The 18252-nt window shown below is 31.9% G+C and overlaps 1 protein-coding gene across 15 annotated transcripts in view; it reads right to left on the bottom strand.

Moving 5' to 3' along the window:
• Positions 1–18252, bottom strand: part of ADGRL2 (adhesion G protein-coupled receptor L2) — a 261756-nt gene that overhangs the window by 40476 nt on the left and 203028 nt on the right. For all 15 annotated transcript variants that reach the window (XM_073234184.1, XM_073234182.1, XM_073234180.1 and 12 more), the window contains 2 exons: positions 12636–12745; positions 5712–6512 (listed from right to left, as the gene is read on the bottom strand). In XM_073234184.1, coding sequence (XP_073090285.1) covers positions 5712–6512; positions 12636–12745 — 911 coding nt within the window. The remainder of the gene's footprint in view (positions 1–5711; positions 6513–12635; positions 12746–18252) is intronic.

Here is an 18252-nt window from a genome sequence, read left to right as displayed (position 1 = left end):
TCAGTGTACACAACAAATACATTATGTTACAACTAAAGAACTTAAAATTCTTTTCTTATATAAATACATGTTCTCTAAACAATCAAATTCAAAGTAACAACAAAAATCCAGCAATTATACATAATCAGAACAACAGAAAATTTAGTCACCCACTCTACATCTTGCAGGAAAATAAATACTGTGACATCTTTTCACCCAGCAGCCATTCTTGCTTGAGAGATTTTTGAGCATGCCTGATTAGATCCAAACAGAAGATAAGTTTGGCATGCTTGTGCTGTTTTAGTTAAGGAAACATCTGAGGATACCTTCAGCACCTTTGTTTTTGAAAACATAGATATAAAAAAGCAACTAGTTCCAGTAAGATGTTATAATGCAAACTCTTATCAAGATAACAGGTTAGATCAAATTAAGCCTGATTCAAACCAACCCTACATATCTTAATGACCCTTAACAGAGAGTACAAATGTAGTTCCACATTTAAAAGTAGAAACTTAAAAAGCAATTTTTAACAGGTTATTTTTGACTTCCAACATTACTTTCAAACTGTTAAATCCACTACATTACAAAAATAATGGAACTTAATGTTTCCTTCATTAATTACCACTTTATATTAGTTGAAGCAACAAAAATTCTGTAAAACTTCAATGCTATCATTGAAAATCTATTAGGAGATCACACTGAAGTTTTATCAACATTTATAAATTATTGGTTCTTAAAGCCTTACACATATGACTTCAATATAATGTTTAAAATTTAGAAATTAAAAATGACTATTTTTTAAAAATAATTTTTAAAAACATTAACTTATTTCATGCTTTCTCTATGAATAAGAAATAGAATAATAACACTTAATAGAAAACAAGTTTATATTACTAATATGCTTAATATTTTAAGTTCTGGTCCATAAAATTTTTTTATACAATTCTGACACTATTATAGACAGAATGCTAAATTGATTAGAAAAGTAGTATACACTCATTTCTAGTTTTTTTAGTAGTAACAAATTCTTGTCATCAATAAGTGCACTTCATGTTTTCTACACTTTTTCCTTGTCTCTCAAAAAAAGTTCTTAAGCATGTGTTTTATTTCCAAGGCATAATTTATTGAACATATGAGAGATGCCTGTGTACATTAGTCAAACATCATGCCTAGCCAGCTGCTGCAGAAATCTATTCAAACCTGTCTATCTTTTTCTGTAAAGCACTTGCCTGACATCTTGTTAAACCTCTGTAATTTTCTTTTGATTACAATGCAGCCAAGCTTTCAGTGCTTTCTCAATTAACATTTGTCAAAAGCATCACAATCTTTTGCAGAAGTGTCAAATGACTGCCACGGAATCAAATCTTAAGAGGAGGGGGAAACAGCAAAAAAGAGAAAAGGGCAGAGCAAAATGGTTTAGTGCTACACCATCTTATGTATCACTCAACACTGTACTAAATAGTATATATTTAATCACTGAAATATGTATTAGCGATGTTCTATCAGTGATCTGTTTGTTAGGTAAGCATCAGTAAAGATTCATAATAACTGAGTCAAGGCAGTTAATAAAATGACCTCTATTGCATAAAATTTCATTCAACATTCTACAGCCTGTTTCCATGTGTTTTGGGTAATATATTTTCATACCTCATTATCTTTAGTTCATCAAAAGAAGTTTAAAGGGAATCAACACATTCTTCAAAGATAAATCAATGAAATATCAGGATATCATGAAAATAAACGTGAAAGTAAAACCTAAGTTAAAAAATTAAACCCTTCTGGGAGACACCTACAATCTGAAATTTTGCAAGGCTGAAGTTTTTCCTAATGTTGAAAATAATTTTTTCTAATGTTGACACTAGAAATACAGAGGTATTTCTAAAAATTAGTATTTCCTTCCATAAGGGAGATAGATAAATCCTACCAGCACATCTGATAATGATAAAAGCTTACATCTATTCAGCATTTATGTACCAGATGCTATGCTAATCACCATTCATGGATGATCAGATCATCTTATTTAAGAACCCCAAGAAGTAGGGGAGTATGATTATTTTTCTTTTACAGATGAAGAAACTGAGTCATGGAGAAAGTTAAGAAATTTTTTCAAGGCCACTTGTTCATTCTCTTAAATGCTACAATCTTATTTTTCCAGCTAAACAGTTTTCACAGATTCTGGAAAAGCATGGCATCCCACAAAGCACTGTGCCATCACTTTAGAGCATTTAACTGACACTGTGTTCTGTGTAAATCTCCAAAAGAAGAAAAGATGTAGGAAGACAGCATAAAATACCAACAATTAACAATAAAGTTTCATAATGAAACTTACGTGGCAAAGGTTTTAAAACTCAAGAGTATCATATAAATAGCAATAGAAAACATGGCAATTCACAAAAGAATTATATTTTAAATCCAAACCTTATTTTACAGAGCTCTATCCCATAGTTATCAGGAATTCATATCAAGCATTTAGATTAACCTGGTTTAGCATTCCGCCTACTATTTATCATTTGAGTACAGAGGCCTAGAAACAGTGCTCATAAAATGCTAATAAATACATTTAAGAGGTACCCATGAAAATTTCAACAAACACGTACAAAATGGTTCAATTTACTAGGGCAGAACTTGCTATTTATTACTAGCTTTTTCCTGCATGAAAGGATTTAAGGACAATATCAATTTAAGCTAAGGTAAGTATTTTGTTCACCTAGGTCCAAGAACTAATGCATTGTTCACTGAATGAACTCCAGCTAGAGTGAGTCTGTAGCCTGGTTAAATCAAAATGTGTATTCATTAAATTAACCTTTATTCAATGTCTGAACATAATGATCATCTTTTATTGAGCTTTCATTATCAGTGGAAAAATGTTTCAAAAAACATGTGTTCTATATTAAACACTTCCCAAATAAATAAACTCTCTTGATAAAATTTTTCCTCATATTAATGAAGTGTCATACTTCATAATTAAGACAAATATTCAAGAACTGTCAAAACACAAGACAATATTTTTTTGATAATATTTAGGATATCAAATTTGCAGACGATTCAGTAAATGTAAAGCAATTCAGATTAAGAAAGAGAAAAGACTTAAAATAGAACTGAAAAGGGTTTTTCCTAAGCCCAGTCTAGAGAGGAAAGAAGTGACGGAAAAAGACTTTAGTGTATGGGAATGGAGCAAATGAACTATGCAGAGATCACATAAAGCTAAAAATTAAAAAAAAATGTATTTAAAAACCATGATCAGGGCAGAGAAATAAAAGGTTTGCCTTGTTAGAAAGGAAAAGGCTTTAATTTATAAATGGCAAAAAATATTGAAGCTAATGTAATATCAAACAGTACAATGAAAAATGAAAGGAGTGGGTAATTTCACAGGACAATGTGCAGGGTAGCAAAGAGAGTACATAAGATTGTGAATACAGCCAACCCAGTCAATCACTGCCTTATGACAGGCAAAGACCTGCCTTTTCTGATTCCTCTTTCCTATCAGTTTCTCAGATCTTGCTTATAGAAAGCCCATAGTGGCTTATTGGTTTGACCTCAATTGATACAGTTTTGTAAGGTCCCATCTACATGCAGATAGATATCAACATGTATCTTGGATGAAAGAGACAGGAGTTTCTCTAAGCATATGAAGATAAATTACAAGGAGAGAAAGAATAAGACAACATGGTTCAAAGAACAGCAAGAGAAATTTAGGTCACATAAAACTTTACCATTAAGGGTTTAACAAGTGGTCAATATGAATTTTCACTTTCTGGGAATATTTAAGAATGACTATTTTGGGTAACAAAACACAGTTTTAGGAACACAGTTACCAAATATATCTCAGTTTCTCAACTGCTATTTCCAAAAGGCATCTAAATTATCAAACATTTTTTCATCTGAACTGGATCAATTATTTACTAGAATAAAGCCTGTGTAAAATGACATTATTACTCATCTTGTATTCAATAAAGAACTTTGTGACAAGTAGATAGGGCAATGATTCTTTGCTGAATTAATTCTGTACTCAACTTTATTCATAACCCTTCAGGTGTTGCCTGATTACAAATTTGCATTTTTAAAAGTATTTTCTTTTTTTTTTCTAATAGAGAAGAGACTTACTGTCACCCAAGACAAATCTAACAGCTGTGAGGGTAATACAGGTTGCAAAGAAGGTTAACACAAGAATCAGTACAATGTCAAATTTTGTCAATTCCTGTAGTTTTCCTTTGACAAAGCTACAGGCTAAAGAAAGATGGCACTAGCTTTTAGAAAAATAACTGAGTTACAAGAAACACCCTAAAATGCTGGCTGGCCTCATGAGAAAAAGTTAAGTCCAAATTTTAAAATATATGATGCTGAGATACTACCAATAAAGATTTTTATGCCCTTAGAGATTTAATTGTTGAAAATTTAACAATGGGTAATTACTGGAGTAATTTTAAGCCAAAAATTCTAGACATACATGAATGAAAGAAAAGGGCCTTGCATTAAGTCAATATAAAAGTATTGCTCTTATTTATGTGCAAAAAGTACACTATTTTGGTATTCTGTAATGACTCAAATCAGAAGTTCAACTACAAAAAGTTGGGACTTCTACTTTGAGATCCTGATCCTATGACAATATTTGGAACTTGAAGTATACAGTATTTTAATATATGTGCGAGTATATGTAGTTATGTTTAAGTTTGTGGGTGTATATTGTCTAACAAAAGAAAAACATACTCATTTCTTTTAAACTTTGTTGAAGAGATTAATTACTCCAAAGACCTTTCTGGTTCCTAAAATTTTGAAATAACTCAATAATTTGAAAATTCCAATTAACTCAGTAAATTGAAATATTAATTCAGATATTTAAAACAGAAATATTCAATTAATTAGTGCAAGCTCTATAATATATTAATAGGTTACTCTTTTATCATGCATGAGGTAATCTTATTTTAATGAAATATTCATTTCATTTACTCTCAAAAAATTGGGTCCCACGAAACTGAGTTCACCTGATAAACTAAAATGTCTTTCTAAAAACTTCACATTACTTTCTGAAGTAATGGTAATTATAAAGATACCTATAAAGAGAGCACAAATCAAAACTGCTATTTTTGTTATATAAGATCCATCCTCACAAATCATCACTTGGGGTCATTTTTTGTTCAGTCCATGTGTGACAGCTAAAGTCACAGACATATTTACTTAAAACCATCATTAATTTATCAGGAAATAAAAATGTGTAATTTTACATGATGTTTTAGGAAGATGTTGGATGACTTACTCCCTCCCATCCAGAAAGCAGATGCCAAAACTTCAGAACACTTATGCCTGGCACTGTACATCGAGCCTAGCAACTCTCCGAGGACTTCCTAACACACATTTCCCTTAACCACTGGCGCCAAGAAGTTAAAAGGTCTGCACATAGATTGTAATCAATTCAGAAGTCAGGTAGGGGGAAAAAAAAACAAAAAACAAAACAAAGAGAACAGGTTTGTAGTTGGTATTATATTTTTAGCAATGAAAAAGTAAATTGACCAATAAGGCTACCAATTTTTTACATTAACATTTAAGTGAAGAAATTCAGAAAAACAAATGGACCAAAATAAGGCCAGAATGTACACAGTATGTGACAAGATGAAATGCCACACACCGTTATTCTTTGAGGTTTAACTATGAAAAGGGAAAAAAAAAACAATATGCAAGAAGTCTTAAAAAGTAAGCAGTTCACAAAAGACACAGTATTCACAAGCAAACCTTACCTTGGGCAGGGTCAGGTGGACCAAACTCCAGAGAGTATCGTAAAATGAAGTTATTGTTCCACACGTAGAGTTGGTTATCTCTAGGATTGTAATCCACTGCAGCAATATACTGGTACTGGTTGGGGAAGGGGACATCTACATACTCTCCACGGTTTAATCGGGTATTGTAAATGTAATCAATTGCATTCTTGCCTGTTTCACTCTCATTGTCCTGATAAACTGACCTGACCACATAGAGGACCCCACAGACCATAAAAGCGTTTGATGCAGCACGTTTGTCATACACAGTCTCCCATGTTGCTTCAAATCGAAGAGTGTATGGATTCAGTTGGCTAATGACTATCATTCCATTGTTTTGTTCAGTGGCATAAATGACCCATAAGCCGTTTTCATCAACAGCTAGGTCAATATCAGTCTTGCCTCCCCATCTGTACGGTGAGGTATCATGATAGTTGGCATAGTTAATTATGGCCTCTCCACTCTTAATTCTAGTCCTCAAGTCAAATTTCACGATATTCCTTGTTCTCTCTTTGTTGAAGAAGACAGCACCATCATACACCACAAATCCAGTACCATCTACTCGATTTGGAAGTTTGTATGTTGTTGTCTGGCGACTGTTTTGGAAATCTTCTAATGAAGCATATTCTATTAAAGTATCAGTACGATAGGGAGTCCAGGGCATGAAATAAATTTTATCTGCAGCCTGAAGGGGGTCCTTGCACCAAGCACCTGCCTTTTGTTCAGCTTCATATATACATGGTGAGTCCACAATTGCTTTCAAGGTCCCAGGGCACACAAAAACTAACAGTTATAGAAAAAAAGACAAAAATAAAGTCAAGTTAAAAAATTACACAGATAAACACAAGTTTTAGTGGTCATTAATCAAAAGAGAAAAAAATCATTTAATTAACATTCAATTTTAACAAAATTTATTCTTAATACAAGTACTAACCCTCTTTCCTCAAGTTACCAACATCAATGTACCTACATACAAAATGTCTGGGATTCATTTTCACAAATAAAAATCTAAGTGTAAGATTATTCATAATTGGGCTGACAGTTTACATTTTTGCTATGTGTTTCTATCTTATAATTTGGTCATTTATACTTTAAAACTTGAGCTTTGTGCATAGCCATGTACCAAGTACTTTATTTTAATCCAATCTTTGTACCCCCACCCCTCAACCCACTTATAAACCCCTAAAGCAAACCACCACAGTAAAGCAAATAAAACGAAAACTCAGTGTGAAAGCTTATTTAGAATGTCTACATAAGTTAGACTGAAAACAAAGGTGCTTCAATTGAAAGAACATAAATATTTGGAAAATGTAATTAGGAGCAGAAAAAAGTAAATACAAGGAAAACAATGATGAAACGACCAGGAGACCCTTGTAACCATGGCATGCTATGGAGAGGGTTCTGGAAGCCAGGCAAGATGACACGTTAATAATAAAACATCCAAGGGTTTTCAGAAAGAGAGATAAAGGGTGAAAAAGAAATAGAGAAAGGACAGTTCCTTCCCTCACCAACTTCAGAGATTTTGCCCCTTCACCAGATACAGCAGTCATTTAATTTCAATGTAACAGTCGACTTCTTTATGAGTTGCATTTATGAGATCCTGCTGATTATTTAACGTTAGGAGTATTGTGGGGGAAGGGAAGGGAGTAGGTAACATCCATAAGGCACATAACAGGGAGCTGGGGTTCAGACTGTATACATTATTTACCTTTTTGCTCCACTTCTATTTTAAGCATAGGAAGAAAAATAAAAAAAAGTGCAAGGAAAAGAGAAAAAAGATTAAAATAAATTGACTATTAGTCTAAGAATGAATTTGTAATAGATGCTAAATATAGAAAGAGTAAGAGGTGCACTACTTTGGATAAAGAGAAACACACAACAGGAAAACCTAGCAGGAGAAAGATTCTAAAGTTACATAAAAGAACATAGATCAATCATTTTAGTAGATTTAGGAGGCAATACAAATATGTTGGCATGTTGCTTCACTTAGTGTACCTGAATAAATAATGAAACTCTTCACTAATGCATGGTATACATACTCTTGCCTTTCCAGTCACTCAGCATTCTTGTTTTACTTTATATATGTATGCTATAGACACAAATGCATGCATATGTATATCATCTCCATTTATCTTATAATTCGGACTCATTATTGAGTTGACTAAATTAGGTAAGCATAACAACAGGAAAATATATTTTTATAAAGGTCAACTCAATTAGGTCACACCTAATGAATACTGATATGGTTGTATTTTAACATTTTTTCAAAGATACTTATGTAAGAAAATATATAATTATGCATCTCAGTACATTTTAATTGCTTTTCTATTGTTTTCTTTCTAGAAAAATCCATCTGAACCATTAAAATAATGCCTCCTTTTCAGAAATACATAAATCTCCCCTCCCACCCCAAAAGGGATTTCAATGGTAAAGTAAGGTAGTGTCTTTCTTCCCCACTAAGAATTAATAAATTTATTTATTTAGCTTTACATATAGTTTACATGATAAAATTCTTACTAAATTCTCTATATCACATATCTCAAAATTGTAATTCTAAATCTATTAAAAAAAGTAAGCAAAATACATACAAGGAAAAAGCAAGCACAGTAGGCAAGGAGAAAAAGGAAGAAAGAATTATGGTTAGCTTATTATGACATTTGTCTACCATCATCAATTGACACAGAAAGCAAGCTAGCATGCAGCAACAGTCATACTGAGCATTCAGAGCAAAAACCTCGATTCCACCCCACAAAAGGTAAAGGCTTTAACAAACCAAACCTGATTAGTAGAGTAAAAACAGTGAAGAAAAAAATTATCCCTCCAAGAAGTTGAAAGAAATGGATTGTGCAGTTAGAAGGGTGCTATATAAGATTCTTGCTGGTAAATATATTCTAATGATTACCAACTATAATAAAATACTATTTTAGGCTGTATGGAAGCTTTGAAGTATGTTGCCTGAATTTCATAAAGTGACTGGATTAATGTCTGGGATTCTCCCTCTTCCCTTGTTAAAATGCATTAGGGTGTGATAATACTGTAGGTCCAAGATACTGTAGTTGCACATTTCATTAAGATGCCTTAGCTTGATTAATTTTTTTGAATTATAATAATTCATCAAGATTAAATACTGACCTCCTGAAATACCTTAGGGAGAAATATTATCACACAAATATAACCTTCTGCATTAGGACAACACCTCCCCCATTCAACTTGGGTCTATTTAATCACTTTCAGGAAACATACTTGCTCTATATTTTGTCACTCTATTATCCAGTAAAAAGAAGAAATTCAATTTTACTGACATAATACACAATTCTATTTTATAGACTTAAAATTACTTAGTGAAGCTTAAAATCAACAACAGAAGGCTGTGATGGGAAAATGAGGATAAGAGAAATCATAGGGTTGTGACTGCTCAGGCTGTATTTACATACAGCTATATTCTCTTATTTAGGAGAGGATGACTTTACTGAAATAAATCAACTAAATGTAAAGGGCAGGCATGATAATACATTTTAAAATTCTATGAATTTAAAACAGAACTAAAACAAATTCAATAAAAGATGCAGAAAGTACATTTTTTTCCCATTAATTGCAAAGGGCTGGGTTTTATCATTTGATGCACTAAAATGCAGTTACTGAGCAAAATCAGTCAGTGCAGTTACTGAGCAAAATATTAAATATGCAAGTCTTCATTTGTGATTTAACTGATGTAACATATTAAAGAAAATAAATGAACATAACTTGCATATAGTTTATAATTCTGATGAAAACCAAGAAATAACACCCAAATGTAAAAATAAAAATAATAAAACCTTTGATGATTGATAAATCATGATATGGATATTTAAAACAAAAGTCCTTACATTATGATTTTTATGAAAACCCAATGGATAAATATCTGTCAAATCAGCCAAAATTCTATCAACCCAGAAGAATATAAATAGACAAAAAATTAATGAAATTAGCATTCTTCATCACATGCCAAATGTATACTGCAACTTAAAAGACTGTATGAATTAATTCATAACAATACATTTACTATTCTATAGACCAAACATACATACATGACCCACTACCATCAGTAGAGGACAACATGGATATGTAAGACAAGAAATTGACCCAAACAAACTTAAGCCTACATACTCTGTATCTGAAGTGACACACTATTTCATTTTGAACAATCTCATTTTAATTATATTATATCTTAAAATTATATCTTAAAAAAGATATAATCATAGTTAATGGTTCTTTTTTCTTATCAGATAAAACCTATAGCTAAAATTATGGTATAATTTTTATAATTTAATGAAAATTTGAAATAAGAGGTATAAAAATCAAAACCAAATACTGCCTGTAGGATATGAAATTCCAGGGCTTATTCTCCTTTATCCTACAAGAACTTTATGACTTATTTATGACATACACATTCAATCACTAACACTTTCATTAATGATGAAGGATGCCCTGGGTAGATACTTTTTTGACACAAACATTATCTGGGCAAGTATAAATGCCACATATAATGTGCCTGTCTATAAACATACAAAGTAAAACAACAGCATTTCTAATGGGCTCTTTTCAGTAAATTTATGATAATATTTTCAGAAATCATGTAAAATTTCTGAGGTAACTTTTTTAAATAGAAAGGAACAGTTGGGGATGTACAGACTCCAGGAGAATTGGCTCTGGATAGAAACTGGCATAAAGCCAGATGGTAAGAGACAGATAATAAATATCTAATGGTGACAATTTTTATCAGTTAAGTAAATGTAAAAGGGATATACAAAAGCTACAAAGTAGAAAAACGGTATTAAAACAAGAGAAGGTAAAAGCTACAGGCTTAAAATAGAAGTATAAAGGATGAGTATAATGGACAGAAGCATAAAAAAACCAAAAGAGAGGGAAATAGGAAAAAGAGATAAGGAAATACAGAGTACTACATAAGATCAAAACAATCTAAAAAGAGCCTTTGTGTTGTTCTTATGTTAGTGAAAATCATGCAGTTTATAGTGTGTCACTACTATACGGTATATAGGAAATATAACAACTTCTATTCTTCAGCAAGAAGTAATTTTTAAAAAGCCACAGACTTATTTCTGCCCCGTGCAAACATCTAGGAAGGTAACAGCAAATTAATTACTGGGCTTTTTTTTTTTTAATGACAAAAACTAAAAAGAACAAATACTTCTCTGAGTTTAGCTATTTGCAAGATTAGTGCACAATACACAATACTTCTGGAGAACTGAAAAAGTAAAATTTTGAAAGTTAGATGTTCCAGAAGATATCCACATTTTCCTTTTTTAACAGCACAAGAAATAACTTAAGAGTCTGAAAATAATATTTGCTTAACACTGTTCTTGGTCTATAGACTAGGTTACAGGAACTGGCTCCAGAAATACACAATTCTTGGCAGCTCTGACTGATTCCACTGTTTGGGAATGGATGCTGTATTCCTTTTCTAATTTGAAGACAGAAACCACGCTAAATTCAAGTGAAAGTGACTTTATGGAACAAGATTTTGGTTAGCTCAAAAGAATACAATGTTCCTCTAGTGGTACAAGAGAATGATTATGTAAGTCACCAACACCACATACAGGAGAACTGGCATAAAGATCAGGGCACTCAGTAGGCATCCAATCCTACAAATGGTATAGAAAGTACTGAAATATAAAAATATAAAAAGCATCCATTTCACAGTAACACAGGAACACAGAGCAGGGAAGAAAAGAAAAAATAATCTGTGTTTGGCCTTTAACTGATACCCACACAAAGCTAATTTATCAAAACTGTGGGCAGACAAGAGAGACAACACCTTCACGGAATGTGTAAGAAGGTATTACTACCATATAGGACATAGTGTACCTCAGAATTCAGCCCTTTGATTTTAGAAATATTGATAGTTTGGACATATGATTCTATTAGAATTAGTGATCCAGTTTTTGAAGTTCATTATTTAGGAATAAGGAATTTCATTATTTAGCTGAATCCATTTTTTTTTAAGAAGGAAGTATACAAAAGCTAACTCAAATCAATAAAATTGCTGCCAAAGAACTTATAATTCAAATGCCTATGAATTAATAGGTGACATGATACGTTTTTTTTAATTTTAAAAGAAGACAAGCACACTATCAAACTAGCTTATGAAAATTAAATAATATAGTGAAACTTTTTAGTTGCCCAAAATGTTTTTTTTCTATTGAAAGTGTACAATACAATTTAGAAGTATGATCCCTGAGATTAAGAGGAAAGCTACATAGAATTACAGCATTAGCTGAAGTCTACCTACAAAATTTCCAATTTTAGTACATTCCTTTGTAGAACCTAAAGGATGTTGCCAAACTGAAAACAGATAAATACATGCAAGGTTTTATTACATCTATTCTATTTAGTGTTAAGATGTTATCACTGAGTCTGGTAAAGAAATGCTCCTTTAAGGACAAGTGAACAAAAAGGAAAAGCACGTGCCTGTTACAACAATGGTTGCTTTTTCCAGGCACTGAAGTTACCACAGCAGCAGGTAGCCATTCAAGTAGCTCAGGATTAAAACCAAAGTCAATTCCTTCTTTAGAAAACCGTGAGCCAAACCAATTTGTCAGCAACTGGTGGTATTGGGCAAAAGTACAGATTTCTATCTAACCTACTGAATAGCTAATTCAAGTTTGTTTTCTGGAAAAACACTAGCCTTAAAAGCCAAACACTTAAGAACACAGACAGACACTTGGCCAGCATCACACTATGGCTTCTTTCCACACTTCATGAAGCTAATTGGAGGCCTGAGTCTGTTAGTGCTCTGCATGCATAATGGTTGTGTAGGCCATAAACATATGCTTCTTTCACATGTGTAGACTTTCAGCATCAATGAGGAATGCTAGAGGAAGTAAAAACTACAGACTTCATACTTACTATAAGGGACACATTCATATTGGACTTCAAGATATTTGTATGTTCCAGGACATGGATCAGGAAATACATCTGACCCGGTAACTACTATACACTGTGTTCGATTGTTGCACCTGGAAAACAAAACAAATCAAACTTGTCTAACAAAATAATTTATTTTTACTAAAGGAATATAATACAAGAACTAATGCTTATTTTCTGTAAGCAACTTGCAACACAAAACAAAAAATTCAACAGATGTAGGTTGCTCTTCATTAGTAAATAGTTATAAAAGTCGTATTTTCTTGATGTATTTCTGTATCTTGGGTCATTCTAAATTTTAAAGCAAAGTAAAAAGAAAACAGCTAACAATTCTCAATTAGTCTACTATATTTTTCAATTGGAATTTTTAACATATTCAACATGTACTGAAAAGGAAAAAAAAAACTTAGCAGGATATTCACCATATTTAAGAAGATTACAATTAAAAAATGGTGCTATGACTGAATATAAGAGTCATAAATTGAATAGATTGGAATTGTTTTAGCAACACATTGAAAAACAAAATTTTTAAGTTTATCTTCTAAATTCAGTTCCATGTTTTCTACTATAGAGACTTTCTACACTCTTTACCAGATACCAAACTAATAGATCACACCCTCCATGCTATGGCCTGGTAATGATACAATGCATTTAGAAAAGTCGGCACAGTGCCTGGCACATGTTGAGCGTCTAAGCATTGTTGTTATGCTTGCTATTTTCATAGATGAGTGTGCTTATACTGCTCATATGATGTGACTGTGAATTTAGGTTCTTCTGAATCAGTTCTCCCTGAAATAAAACATTAAAAAGAATGCCACTAACATGATGGCTAAATTAATACTGGAAGTACTTGCTTATTTTTGTGTTGTCATTAATTCATAGAGATTACTAGAATTAAAACGTAGGTGAGATGATATTTAAGTTTTATGAATTTGTCCAAGTGATCTTTTTATAAGCTTTGTACAGGCAAAAACTATTTCCTTTATAATTTGACTTGACTCCAACCCAGCATTTGCAAGGTTTTATTTTACTTTCTTATAGTACATAAATTAAGAAGCCAAAGCAAGCAGAACAAGAGCATTATAACAAAATTTATTTAACAATTTGAACACCAGACATCCTATAGTGGATAAAATAAGTGGACTATAAAATGGCCAATAAAGAATGAAAAAGCAATCCAGTTTTTCACACAGATAACTAAAGGAAGGTGGTATGTTTGCTAGGTCATGCACCTTGGAGCCATTTCAACTCAAACCATGTTGATTCTTCCTTAAAGAGTAACAAGACCTGTAAACTTTAGGATCTAACAATCCAATTTGACAGGTCAAGGCATATATAATGAACTTCAAACAGAAATCTTAAAAATTAAATAAATTATAACTATAATGTACAAACATTAAATTAACTTTTATCACAATTAACCAGTAATGCTCTATGCTATAATTTTTAAACATACCATATAAAATAATCTTCAAAAGCATGTATAATATAAATAATACAGTGTTACATTCTTACTCAACATCATCTTTTACCTCCTTTTGTACTACTCTTAACTTGGTTCAGTCATTTGAACAAACTGCTGATGGTTCTGAATTTAGTGTGAATGAATTATTTTAACCTGAATCACAGAATCAATTTTATATCCTAAAATTTTACAGAGCAGATGTATTTAAGAATTCTTAATAGATCAGTATCTAATGTTTCAACTAGTATTTCATTTTCCTCTTTCATAAAATGTATACCAACAAGAAAGTTCACTTTTTAAAACTTCTTTACTTCCTAGGAATCTTCAATCACTTACCTGATCCCCATCAAAAACTGAAGTCCTTTTATTTCCTTACTGTATTTATTCATACTTACAAGGAACCTCCCTTTATCTCATCCTCACATCTTTCAGAAACAAAGAAATCTAAATCCTGTGAGTTAGATACCCCTTTTATATACTTTCTCATTACACATTTTATAGCCACTCATCAATAAAACTCTGCCATTTTCAAATTGTTTTAATATGTATCTAAAACATATTCATTATATACATTCATTACATAACAATTCCATTTGTAACTTTTTGTATAATTCCTCACCCTCCCCTTCCCCCTGAAGCCTCCTCTCATACCACCAAAAGAAAACGGACTGCACTCAAAGTTGAAATGGACAAGAGCATGAAGGACTTTGGACCAAGGTGAAGGAGCACGTGGTTCAAAGGACTTGGGGTCATTTTTCAAAAATAAATGCACTGAACATTACCCAATTTTTTTCCAGTAGAAGATCAAATGAAGAAATGTGGTATTAATATGAGATTTTAAATATCTTTCATTAAAATTAAGTGAGACTGTGATCTTGAACTGCATGATTTTGTATGAATGTATGCACATGTCAAAATTCATCAGCCTGGATGCTAAGATATGTGAATTTTATTGTATGTACTTCAATAAGGAAAGAAAGAAAATAACTTTGGTCTATAGTCTAGATTATTGGTCCATCTTCCCCAGAGTACTTTTATTTGTTTCTGATATTTTATTTACCTAAAATAGTTATCTTCTGCCTTTACCTTCTTGTTTGTAAAAAAGTGAAGTATCTTTTATTTCATATTTTTCAATGTCAGTATGTTTGCAAGAAGTACACAAAAGATAACTATTCCTGCTTCCATTATAATTTTTTAAATACCAATACCATAAAATGAAAAATAATTGTTCATATTTACTCTTCTGCTGAACAAGTTTGTATCAGTTATCTGACCACAATTACAAGTTCAAATGAATGTCAAAAGCAATAACCATAATTCCTATCAACCACTTAATTTTTTATTTTAATAATCACATTTCACAAAACATTCACTTTAAGACAGCAGTAAGTGTTAATTTCAGACCTATATCCTTTTTTAAAAAAATTTTGATATCATTACTATACAATCACATAAGCAACACTGTGGTTACTAGATTCCCCCCATTACATACCCCACCACATACCCCATTACAATCACTGCCCATCAGTGTAGTAAGATACTATAGAGTCACTACATGTCTTCTCTGTGCTATACTGCCTTCCCCGTGCCCCCCCGACTACACTATGTGTGCTAATCATAATGCCCCTTATTCCCCTTCTCCCTCCCTTCCCACCCACCCTCCCCAGTCCCTTTCCCTTTGGCAGCACTATTTACAATAGCCAAGAAATGGAAGCAACCTAAGTGTCCATCAGTAGATGAATAGCTAAAGATGTGGTACATATACACAATGGAATATTATTCAGCCATAAGAAGAAAACAAATTCTACCATTTGCCACAACATGAATGGAGCTAGAGGGTATTATGCTCAGTGAAATAAGCTGGGGAGAGAAAGACAAATATCAAATGATTTTACTCATTAAAAATTCAGGTCTATATTCTTAATGTACAGTAGGAGGTAAGGAGACTTTATGGAATTTCTGTGAGTAAAATAACACAGATTTCTAGAACTCATGGCCTCCCCAGATGTTGAAAATGTTCATTTTATATGTCAGAACTGCAAAAAATTAATCTTGAGAAACAATGGGATTTGAGGGCTAAACCAAAGCATCAGCAGGAAGTGGAACATAACTGTAACAAGAATAAGACGATCAGACTTGCATATTAGTATTCTGATTCAGGAGAAAGGAAACCTAGGCTTTTAAAGGATCAAAAAATGGAAATAAGATATAGATTATGTACATTCCTCTATGAATGAGACAAGCAGTCTTAGGTTTCCAAAAACACTAAGTGTAGGGACACAAGGAGAAAGCAAATGCCAATGTGAACTGTCAGGGCTAAGAAAAATCTGAAAATTTCTTAACCAATACACTGTTGATAATGATGTAAAACTGGAAACTCATGTCATTTAAGACAGAAAGAGAAAACAACTAGTTAAACACAGAAGCTAAGTAAATTCTCTGCTTCAAGTTTTCATCATAATGAAAATGAAAAGGTATGACCTTTTCCAGTAAGACCCAAGGAAGGAAAGGTACTCAGTTTGTGTCCTCAACCTTGGGCACAATTCCTACCATGATTTTCTCCCTCTTCCCCCACAGAAAAAATATTTATTTATTATTAAAGGCATGATTATGTTAATTTAAATTATCAGTAGTTTGGTAATAATCATATGGATCCATTATGTCAAAGATGATCACTTTTCTTAAATGTTAAGTATAACAATAGAGCATGTATGAAAACAAGGCAGAAGAGAAAGGTAGGATTTTTTAACCTTTAAGACTTGAAGGAAATACAATCACTTCATATAAAAAAATTGATACTAGATACTTTTTAAACTCTTCGACTTTTAAATAACTGCTCTTATTTTATTTACATTTGTAAAGATGCACAGATGTGCTAGAAAAGAATAAAGCATTTGTTCTCAAAATGTGGTTTTCACACCAGCAGAACCAGCATCAACTATCAGAACTTGTTAGAAATGCATTCTCAAGCTCCACCCAAGACCAACAGACTGAGAAACCTAGGGAGTGAGTCACCAGCAATCTGTGGTCTAACTAGCTCTGCAGGTGATTCTGATGGATGAGTACCACAGGATGAAAACAAGACAGGTTTACACACTTCAGTAAAGGATAAATATATATGGAAACACATGCTTTTTGCTCTATAAATCTTAATAAAATACAAAAGAAATAGAAAAATAATTAAGTGATGAGTATGATTGATGAGGCAAGTATATAACAGAGTTTACAATGTTAACATATCTTCTTTTGCTAATTTTAATAATAAAAATCAAGGTTTTTAGTTGCTCTAATTTTGTGTGAGCAAACTAGTTATCTAATTTCCTAACATGGAAGTGTCTAAATAAATACAATTTCTAAGTACATGTACTCATCACATATAAGCCCATTATTGACAACAGGGAGAAAGAATAATCTTTCCCTAAAAATTTGTTAGCTAATGATAATGTGTAATATAAATGAATCTGGAAATAAAATTTTTGACTACCTATGAAAATATACTATGTTCCCTAGAAGAAGAATGCCATTAAAAATAACAAGAAAAACTATCCACTGTAATTGTTGCAAATTTTTCTATATCCAATCTTTGACTGATATACTCAAACAAGTTTTAATAAAGTGGCTTAACTATAGGACAATAATATAATAGATAATTGTTTTTAGAGAAAAACTCAAGGAGCACAAAGGTAGCCATTGCAAATAATGCCTAAGCAATTTCTAGGGTATATATAATATATGTTTTAACACCACCTAGTAAATAAATGCAAAGGTATATTAGCACTTCATCAGTTTCAAATTTTAAGCAATCATTTTTAATATTCTAACCACATTTCCAAAAGATTCCTAGAAGTTACCTAATAGAAAGCAAAGGCTAATAATTATTACACATCACTGAGTTAAGTTAAAAACACTATCAAAAAAACATCACCAATATATTACTTCTATACATTATCTTAGGGCAGCAACTTTTTATATTAAATATTTCTTCCTCTAATTTTCTTACTAATCTGAAATACACATAAAGTACACCCCTCAACTTAATTCCATACACTTACTAAAATAAATCCAATAATAAATGCTTTGTAATATTATTAACTTTAAACACCAGAATAAAAGTATTATTTATGACAATATTGA

The sequence above is a fragment of the Manis javanica genome, chromosome 4 (genome assembly GCF_040802235.1).
Source record: "Manis javanica isolate MJ-LG chromosome 4, MJ_LKY, whole genome shotgun sequence".
In the NCBI taxonomy this organism is placed as follows: Eukaryota; Metazoa; Chordata; class Mammalia; order Pholidota; family Manidae; genus Manis; species Manis javanica.
Note: the sequence above shows the minus strand (reverse complement) of the source record. Positions and strands in the feature narration are given on the sequence as shown.